The sequence below is a fragment of the Limulus polyphemus genome, unplaced genomic scaffold (assembly GCF_000517525.1).
Source record: "Limulus polyphemus unplaced genomic scaffold, Limulus_polyphemus-2.1.2 Scaffold623, whole genome shotgun sequence".
NCBI lineage: Eukaryota > Metazoa > Arthropoda > Merostomata > Xiphosura > Limulidae > Limulus > Limulus polyphemus.
Window position 1 is genome coordinate 198,587 of NW_013666233.1, and position 12,033 is coordinate 210,619.

Genomic DNA, 12,033 nt, shown 5'->3' on the forward strand with positions numbered 1-12,033 from the left:
ACCTTCTTCAGTAAGTTCATATCGTTTCAGTAAAGCTACTTTTAATTTGTCATAATCCATGGGACTTTCTGATGTCATGCCTGCATATACTTGTAGGCCTTTTCCTGTGAGAAGTGGGCAGAAACAGACTGCCCAGTCACCTTTGTCCCAGTTCTGACTTTGGGCAAATCTTTCATATCTCTCCAGGAAACCATCCATGTCATCTTTATATTCATCAAATTTGGGCAGCTTGGGTCAGCTAGCCCTGACTCCATTGTCATTCTTGGGTCCTTCGGTTGGGTGAGTTTTGTTATCTCAATTTGTGCTCTTATTCTCTCTATTTCTAGCCTCTCATCTCTCATTTTCTTCTTTCTCAATTTGTATTCTCATTCTTTCTATTTCTAGTTTCTCCTTTCTCTCCTTTTCTTCTTTTAGTCTTTTCTCTTTCTCAATTTGTATTTTCATTCTCTGTTTCTAGTTTCTCTCCTTTTAGTCTTTCTTCTTTCTCAATTTATCTCTTCTATTGCCATTCTTCTCTTTCCAGTTCTTGTTGTTTAACAAACTCTCATAATTCAATATCTTTTAACCCAAGTTGAGATCCTCCTTCTACCCATTTATCAAAATCTGTTGACATATATAGCATAATTTTAATCTCTATACCATTTTCGCTACTACTACAGTTGTGCGTACATAGATAGGCCTACTTATTTCCATTGTCGGTCAAGTTTTCTTCTATCGCCGTTTACCACTGTATAATCCTGGCTGTGGCTCGCCAATTGTCAGATTTTACAAATAATAAAACATTCACTCACAAATATAAATTAATCATTAATATTTAAACCAAACAGTCTTTTATATCATGACGCCTACACAATGCACAATGAAGCATTTAGTAATATTGCTCAGGTTTTAGTACATTATGCACAGCTATTTTTGCTGTAGGCTGGCAGAACAATATTAAATAATAATAAAGAAGAATAAGTGGGTGATACGTATTAAGAACTATTACCATGGTTCATGACAAGCAGTATTGTTTGTTTGTTTTTGAAGTTAAGCACAAAGCTACACAATGGGCTATTTGTGCTCTGCCCACCACAGGTATCAAAACCCGATTTCTAGCATTGTAAGTCTTCAGACATATCACTGTGCCATTGGCAGACTTAAACCAGTAAATGTGATAAATTTTACAAAGAAAGAAGCAGAGAAAAAACAAAGAAAAAACCTGAAAGTATTCTTTGATGAAAATACAACTACTGAAATATTGTTAACAGGAAGATATCGATTCATTTCTAGTGTTTTCTTAGTAATTTGTGATCAACTAGTTACCAAAAGTGACAAAAAAATTGAAAATTACAGTGATGTTATTAAACATTTTAAAATATTCTTTGGTTTTTAAAAGATAACAATGAAAAGCATGATTGTTTGAACAATTTATCTAATTTATATATATAGAGACATTGAAAATTTGAAGAAACTGCACATTTTTTAAATTTTGCAAGGAAGAAAATAATTGTTACCTGAGTGAAGTATAATTTACTATTTAATGGATTGCATTCAACGTATCCAAACATAGAAACTGTGGTGGAAATTTTTTAACTCTTCCTATTAGCGATGCTATGGGTGAAAGGTAATTTTCTGTGTTAAAAAAAGAATGAAGAATACAATATTCCATGATGGTTCATTTTCTCTTTCTCTCTCAGAAATTATTGACCAGTTTGTAATTAAAGAATTCATGAAAGTTTTAAAATCAATTATGTATTTATTCTTTATTTGTTTAAGTTTACATTATTATATACATCTAACACAATATTAGTTACTAATTCACACCATTATGGAGTATCTAAATGATTATGTCAAGAGTAATGCTACCGACAGGGGCCCAAACTTGAGGTTGTGCCTAGGGCCCCAGAATAGATAAATCTGCCACTGCAGATGCACCATGAGTCACATAATCTATACAGTCACTAAATATTCTTCAAATGAGCCAATAAATGATCTAACAACATTAGGTCTTGTTAAAAACAAGATCATGAAGAGAAATTATTTAGCAACTTCGATGTCAGTCATTATTAAACCAATCGAGCAGTTTCATCTGGCTATGTGATTTGTACGATTGGTAAACAATGATAAATATATCCAAATGATACATTTTACTGGCTGATGAGCTATAATTGGCAGGGCCCAGGCTCAAGCAAATATTTTCCACACATACATTCCCAAAAAGTCTTCCTTCTCTCTCAAGAAAAAAAGTGGTACTTATATGCTGATGCTGCATTTTGGTGAGTCTTGCAAGGGGAACATTAATATACACGATTTGGGGGGGGGGGGGTATAAGAGGGGATGTGGGGCTCAGAATCAGGGCAAGGATTTCTCTCCTAGGCCCTGATAATTGACAATTGTCTCTGATAGTAGTGAGTACAATGTCTTTTTTGTCATTCAATATAATGGAAAGCAAACATGACATCTGAAGTTTAAAATTATGAAATTTTTCATTTAGTTGCCTGTTTAATACATATTTGTTTGCTTAAAACCATCAAAACACGTACTTTTCTTTTTAGTAAACTATATTACAAATTAAGCATATGAGCAAAATCCCTTGTTGTGTGTATATATGAGTACCGGTATTTTGTTTTGTTGAGAATTTCACACCTTCTCACAAAATATACAGTCACTACATGTTACAAGACTGCTATATGTTAAAACAAATCCTTATGGTTGAACCACTCCCTTAAATGACTGTAGACCCACATTCAGTCATCATTTTACCCAATGTGCACATGTTACAGTCAAAGTAAGCATGCTATGATATTTTACAGAGTATCATGTACTTGATGTCCGAAGTATCAACAGTTCATTTTACCCTACATTGCTGACTTAGGGAAAGTTCCTGGTGGAGAAGAATAAGTACCAGATACAATATAAAGGGATACTGAAAAACTATAGATATGCTTTTCGGAGGATCTAAAGGTTATGAAATTGCAATATGCAAACTGTGAAATGGACGAAATAATTTTTATTCTTCACATGAACATCACACCGTGCACTCCAACTTGTCAAAGTCAGACTGATATTGATAATTTCACAGGCATGTCTTGAGTACAAATGTGTTTGTAACACAACTAATTTTCATGTACATTTTACTAACAATGAGCCAATATTTCTTGTCCAATACAGGGTCAGTCCATTGGGTCAACTCTGTGCACATTTGGTTAAATATTGAAGTGAAATTGGAAAATGAAAAATCTGAAAATATAATCATCATTATTTAACTTCCAAAACTTTATTGCAATGTCTTATTTTAACCAGATATAGCCTTCTATATATTCTAGTTGCATCAAATAGCTAACAGTTAAGAATAAACAAAATGTAAAAGTTAAAGCCCAGAGTTCAAAATGATCAATAAAAACTTACTTGTACCTCCTGCAAGTAGAAGTGACATTTTACTTGCACCACATCTTTTACCTTTCACTGACATCATAACTCTACTCCCTCTACTCTCTCCCTTATAAAAGAATGTGTTTTAGTAGTTTGTGCCATTAGAGTCACCCTAACTCTCACAGCGAGTCCAAGACATTGTAGTTATACTGGCCCTAAAACCATACTTCTTCGTGTTCCTCGTTTTCTCAGCAAGTGTACCATGAGTGAATGGCAAATTTAAGTTTAAAGGTGTACAAATTCTTCCCACTAAATTCTGCTAACATCATGTCCATAAATGTTGAGGTACTTAGTCTGGACCTAAGTCAGTCTTGACTCTTTGCATGAGAGAGAAGCCCTATCCACATCTTCAAATGACAAAATGTTTCTAAGATGCTCAGATAAATAGTGTATCTGCAAAAATACAGGCCAAACACTGAGTAAGTTTTAGTCTTATCATTATATAAGGAAGTGACTTCAAGCAACAGTGTGGTGAGTTCTGAATACAAACTTTAAGAAGAGAAGCCCTTTTCTTCCATCAAACCATCATATATACCTATAAGGTTATCTAGTTCATACTGCCCATACTCAAAAAACATCTTTTTAAAAGGCCAATGTTTCAGCTGAAACTTCATTCCAATTGAAGGCTAGCAGTCTCTATTCAACTACATTCTGGACAGCTTTAACAAGGATGTTTACATCCTTGACCACCATTACCATTCTATACTTTTGCTGCCTGGTGAATCTTTTTTCTTACTACCTGTCTGAAGTTCAATGTCACGTAATTTTGAATAATTAAGATGTTTTTTTGCAGAATTTGCCCAGTATTTCATCTAACTTTAGACCTTTGACATTGAGAATTGTACTTAAAAGTTTAAGCAAGCTTTCAAGAGTGTTGAGTTGTTCCAGATAATAGGGTTGAAAGATGATAATCGAATCTACTAACTTCAACATTTCAGAAATGGACCAAATTTCATGGAGATCAGGATACTTTTCAGGCCTTCAGCTCCTGATTCCTCCTGAGCTTAGTTCTAATTGGGGTAAATGGATAACTATTGCTGGCCAGTTTTAGTGCAAGAGTCTTGATAGCTATTTCTCTGTGGACAACTACATGAATGGCCATGAGAGGTGGCCTTTAAACTTCAGTATCAAGGACCTTACCAGTGGTTTGTACACCAATCCACTTTTAAGATAAAAAACGGTAAAATTTGTAGATCTTATGCGCTGTGTTGTACTGCGAGGACCAATCATGGGGTCTTCTTTTTCTTCAAAATATCATGCCATTTACTTTGCCCACCTTAACTGCTGGCTCATTAACCGCACATACAACCTTTTTTCCCCAGACACCAAAGTTTCCATAATCAGTGATGCTGGATACAAATGAGTGGAAGTCTAGAGTGGACCAAAACATCAAGTAGTACTAGTTCAGCAGTCTGCAAAAACACGTGGGCGTTACACGAAAGTGTAGGAAAAAGTAAATTTTGTTGTAGGAAGAAAGCATATATCACACGAAGAATAACACAGAATAATTGATTTGTTTTTAGTAAATACAATTCCACACAAGCTTGGACTATATTCATGGTGGACAGAAGTTAAGACAGAAATAAGAAATCAACAGCAACTTGTCAGAAGAAACATTGTAAGTATGCTTACAATGTTTTATTTTTCAACGAATCACACATACTTGTTAGTTACGTTCCTCCCTCCTGTTCCTGTCTGCCTAGGCACAGTTGTAAAATAGTTACTGGTAGTATAGAGCATACATACATATACACACACACACACATATATACACGTACATATATATATATATATATATATTTAATGTATAAAGATAAATTTATTATTAATTAACTATTTTCATTTACTCATACTTACCTTTAATACTTATTCTCCCAACACTTTTCTTAAAAGTAATTCATTGTTATTTTTCACAAAAAAATATTTCATACTGTGACATTATTTTTTAACTTCATGCATCAAAGTTTGCTGTAAAACTACATCTACTAGTGTCTACATCACATGCTACATCATGCAAACCTCTGTGCATGAACAGGATTTTAACCATGGGAAATATGGTATATAATTAGTTGTTCATATGTGTACTGCCCAATCAAAACAGGTGTTTCACAAACTGCTGTTTGCTCGTTGTAAACAGCAAATGATGGCCATTTTCACAACTTAGTGCAGCTATATATTGGTTGTTTTATGGATTTTGTTAAAATTCTTAGTTTTAGGACTTACCTGCACACATTTACTTGTACCAGGTAGTATTTTACTTGTGAAATACAAACTTTATATGATAAATTTTTAGCCGTGCAACATAAAGTCACAGACCACTAAACAAATTAAGCTGTTTGTCAGTGAAAATATAGACCTTACATTGTGCAATGACATGTGAGATTAGATGTCTGTATGTGTGTGTGTAATAATACAAGTAATTATGTAAACAATATTTTGAAAAACATTAATATTTTGCTGCAAGTTGGAGTTTAATAACAAGATACATCCAATAAAAACACCTGGGATGGAGAATGGTTTCATCTGAAGAACTTTAACTTGAAATAACTCAAAACATACAATAAATGAATAAATACAGATATGCATAGCACTAGAAACAGCAATGAATTTTCAAAGGCATTTCAGTAAAGCAGAATGCCTGAAAAGGTTATCAAAAAGCCTAATATCTCATATGTAAACATGGTCAATCATATATACTTTGCAAAGGATCACAAAAATTGGAAAACTAATGGACATCATGATACAGTCTCTCAAAATGAGAACTGAGCTACTTGGAAACTTCAGGTTAGTTTTGACCATGTGATGTTTAAGCATGTGTATAAACACCACAGAGAAATGTGGTGGTGTGGGTTTATTTTTCTTTGTTATAGGTGTGGGAGATATTGCCAAAACTAGTAGTATTATACAAAAGCAGCAGTATCACAACACCCTGATTAAGCATGCAATACTCAATGGATGATAGTTAAAGCCATAGATGCAAGCTGAAAAAGTTATTTTTCATTTTAAACTTTAAAGGATATGTTTTGAAATCAGCCCTTACAGTTTTAGGCATTCTGAAGAGATTAGTGTCCATTAAATAGGTAAGCTTCAAGAACTGGAGAATGGGGGCCAATGAATAAGTTCATAATTGTCCAATTACTTCAGTAGACTATCATCTATGACCTTAATATGTTGTCTTTGAAATTAGTTGGATAAAAATTCAAAAACAATTGTCCTGCTGAATACATGGATGGCAGCAGAGAAAAGTTAGATTGACTGAAAACACTCAGGGAGAAGATAAAGGGGAGATGAGTGCCTCCTTGAAGCTGAACAACTTTTACACTCTGAAATGCAATCAGTCATTATCTGAAGCCTATTGCTCAGAGAACTGTGTTGCTAAAAGAGCATATGTTATACAGTAAAATTACAAACAACATAGAAAGTATATCCTGGGCTGTCCAGCTTCTTCAGCCATTGGCTAAATGGTCTATTCTGTATGTCTCTTAGCTGGAGCCACTCCCAATGCCATTTGTTTTTCAGATTTTTTTCTAGATCCTTCAAACATGAACTTGGTTTGACATTTAACACTCTAAATATACAGTACGACCTAATAAAGACACAGCCAGCAAATCTACAAAATGAAATGAGATCCTTTATTGTAACTTTTAAAAATAATTTCAAATATAGAATGGACTATAATCTTTATATTTATGTACATTATATAGAAGATATTTATACCAATATTAGTATATATAACATTAAACTAGTGATATATAGAAGTTAACTAGACATACCCAAAAATTTACAAGTCCAGCTCTATAAAAATTTTGGGCAATTGACAACAGGCAGATTTTCATTGTCCCAGCCCACTACACTACCCCTTTTGCAAGTAACTTGTTACAGTCACAGTGTTTTACTTCCTAAGTTAAAGTCACAACAGTAGTCAATAACACTAGGCACTACTGAAATAATGGAATTATGAAATAGATTTATATTAAAATACTATTAGATCTAGTCTAGGACTTTTGGGTTAGGCTGTATTATTGGCATTAAGACCTTACAGGCTTACTAAGCATGCAGCCAGGTAAGCCTCCTTAGTACCTAATTTTACCATGTTTACGATGACATCATTGTTAATGCTAACTTTAGACTGTTTAGTTTTACAATTTCCAACTAAGTTATGAAGAGTTAAGGGGGATCTGATTGAGGTGTTTAAGATTGTAAAGGGAATTGACAGTGTTGACGTATCATCTTCTTTTTATATTTAACAATGAGAATAGCATGACTAGGGGACACAAATATAAATTTTGGCAAGGTCAGAGTCATCTTCAGCTAAGACAGTTTCATTTTTCCAGCACGGTGGAATGGGCTGGCTTCAGATGTTGTAGAGGCAGTAAATTTAAGTGAGTTTAAGAAAAAGCTTGATAAGTATATGAATGAAAAAGGTCGGGTTTAAATTTTGATTATTATTTTTTTAAAATCATTTTAATTTAGTTTTGAGGATGGAACAGCCGAGATGGACCAATAGGTCCCATGTTGTCCCAAAATATTATGTTACGTTGTTATAGGCTACGTCACTCACAAGTTCAGGCCTATTACAGACAAAACAAAGTGAATATAGATCTAGATCGAGTTTGATTACTTTCTCAGCTGTGTACAAGAATAACTTTGAATGGATCATCTCTAAATTAGCACGTAAATTGTGCATAAATAACTTCCTAAAAATTCTCACATATTCAACAACAACACGTCTGCCACAATGTGATGCATACTTCACTTTGAAAAACTGCTGATCAACTATATTATTACTAATATACACATGCTGGTCTACAATTTTTCAGAGTTTTTCCAAAGTTGCATATCAGTAAATGTTCATCTGGATGTTTTAAAGTAGGCAAACATTTGTAGTAGCCATTTGTTTAACAGTTTTGGCTATTGAAATAAAGAAGTTGGGTTTTTTAACTTACCGACTTAAATTTTTTTCAGTTGACAGAACTCTGCTTTCCCTGTGAAAAAGAGTTAGCTCGAGAAGAAGGAAATAACTGGATATAAAAATTTTGAAATGGTCAGGCCAAAGTCCCAGTGCTATTTCAACTGACAATCTGTGGCATCAATTAAATATTAGCATTGCAAAAGAGAACCAACTCATTCAAAGTACCTTTGCAAAATTTGGCAACAAAAATAGAATGAGATACTATGTGTATACTGAAAAAAAAACAAAAAAAAACTGGAAGCATTCGTGTTTGTTTCATCTTGTCATGTAGCTTAGGTTATAAGAAAACCTATTAAATAGTAATTATTAAACTTATGTTCCAAAATGAATTCATGCATAATATTATAATGAGTGTAACAAATTAATCAAAAATATGCTTTTTTGGCAACTTTTCTTTAAAACCGTATACCCTAGCTTATGATCAATACTGTATTTAAATACTGCCCATCAATATATTATATTGATAATGAAAGAAAATATAAAATCAAAACATAAACCAAAACTCACAAGATGGAGCACTTCATTTCTTGTAAAATTCGATTTCTGGAAAGCTTCTGGAAAATGAGCCTTCAAGATGGTACACAAGTGGCTTAGTTGCTTTCTACGTTCTCTCTCCTGTAAAGTTCTATAATTGGGGAAATCTTCTGCATCCTTTTCACTAGCACTCTGTGAAGCATCATCACTTCTCTGCTCCTTTAATGTCAACTTTGATTTTATCCAGTTATTACTTGTGCAATTTTCTAAAGGAATCTGTTCCACATCTTGAAGAGAATACGATTCCATTAATGACTCGGATTCATCAAGATCTTTTTCAAAAGTATTATGGGGCTGATCAGAAAAGTTGTGATTAACATCAACTGTATCTTCACCTACAACAGGTTCAGGTTCTTCACTAACTACATAAGAATGATCCAAAGAATCACTTCTGCTTGTTTTACTTTGATATTCAAAGCAGAAATGCCCTTCTTTCAGGTTCTTTTTCCCCAAGATTTTCTTTCTTGTAGGATCTGTAGAATGTTTAATATGCTCCATTATCACAACTTCTCCACTGTTTTCAAAAACTTTTTTTCTATGATTTTCATTACTGTTCATGTTTGTTGTTTTACACGTACCAAAAACAGAACTTGGTTCTTTTTTTTGTTGGCAAGTGTCCTCATTTAAATTATTTAACTTTCTGGTTTGGTTACCTAATTCATTGCTTATTTTTATCTCAGTATCATTTGAGGTATTACAACCCTCAAGAGATGGGTTGAGTTTTTCTAGTAGACTGGGGGAATTTTCTAACAGGGGTATGGATTTTTTTTGTTCAAAGTCAATTCTATTCAAACTATTAATATTTTTTGGAACATTGTTTGTGCCCGAGAGACTTCTTTTCAATAAACTACCACCATGGCTTGATACTAGAGAAGTGTGTGTATAGTTTTTCTTTTTTCCAATATTTTTATCAGAAGTTGAAGGATAATGATGCTTAGAATCATCTTTTTTTACACCATTTGCAACAGGAAAAGATGGAGAAACCTGAGAAGAATTCTTTTCAACTTGTCCTTTTGAAGCCACTCCTACAACTGTTGTTACAGGAGCATTATCTGTTGAAGCAAGGGATACACTGGCTGAAGCTGGACCTTTAATGGGATAGGCCAAAACAAAGGACCCTGCAATCTTCAACATGACTGGAGAGGAAACATGAACTACATTTTTATTTACTGAAGATACAGATGAAAGATTTGGTCTAATCACAGGTGAAATGTTTGTGGTTTTCACTTCTAGTTCAGGATTTACAGACATTTTACATTTTGAATTAGAGACCACTTTTACCAGCTGCTTTGGCAATGGGCTTGTTACTCTTACTGTAGAAGAGTTAGTTGAGGCAAATCTAATATTGTTTGTGGCCTGTGAAACACACTGAGAAACTGTAGGAGTTCTAGATTCTACAGAAAGTTTCTCAAAAGGATTTTCTGATAAGTTTTTTAATGTATTGGAAACATTTATCTGATTTTGCTGAAGACTACTGTCTAAAAAGGTTAAAGGTGTTGTTACAGAATGTATAACTTTGGGTGATGAAACTGTCTGCTTGACCTGAGCAGAAGTTGTTACACTGAATTTTGAAAGATTAAGTTTAGCATCTGTTACTCCTTGCAAAATATTAGACTTTTGGTTTAAAACAACTGAATGAGCTCCAGATGAAGGTACAAGTGAATCTGTTAACTGGTTGGAAGTTTTACTACAAAGTGTAACAGTTCGAGTAAGTAAAGGCACAGTGAAGGATCCATTATTTCCTTGGATGTTCTGAGTAGCTGGGAATCTGGTAGGATTAGGGTGATTACTTCCAGGAGTCAGCATTATTCTTGAAGGTGAAACAGACAAGCTTTCAGGTTTTCCAGCTTGTTGGAAAACCAAGGAGTTTGTAGGAAACACAACCATTGACACAGTTCTATTTCCTACCACAACATTTAATGTCATAGGTTTTCCCTGCTGCAAAGACTGGGCTATGGATGGTTTTTGGTGAGTTTCAGCATTTTTACTTGGTATTTTTATTTCGGAGTTAATTATCTGTTCATTACTAGTTTTAGATTTATGATCTCCTGGTGATTTTTTATTTTGATCAATTGATGGAATTTCCGATTTGTTTAACGAATCTCTTCTCCTTGTACCACATACATTATTATCACAAACCTTTTTTGTTTCACTACTTGATCCAAGCAAAGAAAGTTCTGATGCAACATTTACTCCATTAATAACCTTATCTGGCAAACAAAACTTGATTTTCTCTGGATAATTAACTTGATTTGTGATTATGGAACAATCAACTTTTTTTGTAATTGTGGATTGTTCTTCAACAGCTTCTTTTATGCCTTCATTGATCCTTTCCATCTTAATACCTTCTTGAGGTTCTTTATTTTTTAACTTAACAGAAAACTGATTTTTCAATTTATCCATTTCTGTACCTTGTTTAATATTTCTCACATTTTTCACTACAGAATCAACAGTAATAATACTAGAAGAGACACAACTGAAAGAACCCAATTCCTTGCTAACAGAATCTAACATTGAAGTCTTTGTGTTAGAGCATTTCTCAGCTCTTTTTCTGTCTGACAGTGATTGATTTTGGACAAACATATTTTCATCAGTCTGATGGCCTTCAATAATATTTACATCTGACTTAAGTGTACCAAAATCTTCACCATGATTAGCACTTCTACTTTTTTTTATATTAAGTTTATTTACAATGGTGAATGTGGTGATGGTGCTAGCTTACAAGTGACTTTCTCTTGATTGAATTCATCCTGTTCAAATCCCCTTTTAATAGATCTTTTTCTTTGATTTTTACTAGGAGAATGTGAAATTGCAGGAGCAACCCATGGTCCACTATTTGCAACTAGCAGAGCAGAATCAAGGTAACGAGCTGGAAGCCTGATACACCTCCGACTTCGTGGTGAAGATTCTATGAGTGCATTCTGAGCTTCTACTTCACGATTATCTTGTTTTTGAAACTTCAAGGGTTTTGAAAATCTAGTATTATGGTTCTTTACTCTAGAGTTTCTTTTAATCAAAAGTTGCTGGGATTTCTTTGCATGACCAATATTAGTCTGAATAACTTTCTTTCTTGACTTAAGTTTTCTCAATGAATAAATGGAATTTGATTCATT

The 12,033-nt window shown here is 33.6% G+C and overlaps 1 protein-coding gene across 2 annotated transcripts in view; it reads right to left on the reverse strand.

Annotated features, from left to right (window-relative positions):
* The window catches only part of LOC106459531, a 43,040-nt gene extending 31,017 nt beyond the window's left edge, over positions 1-12,023 (reverse strand). Inside the window, exon 1 of one of the 2 annotated variants that reach the window (XM_022386041.1) lies at positions 8,894-12,023. In XM_022386041.1, the coding sequence (XP_022241749.1) occupies positions 8,894-11,503 (2,610 nt within the window). In that variant the 5' untranslated portion in view covers positions 11,504-12,023. The remainder of the gene's footprint in view (positions 1-8,893) is intronic. The other variant, XM_022386040.1, reaches the window with a different exon arrangement.
* Between the last annotated feature and the right edge of the window lie 10 nt (positions 12,024-12,033).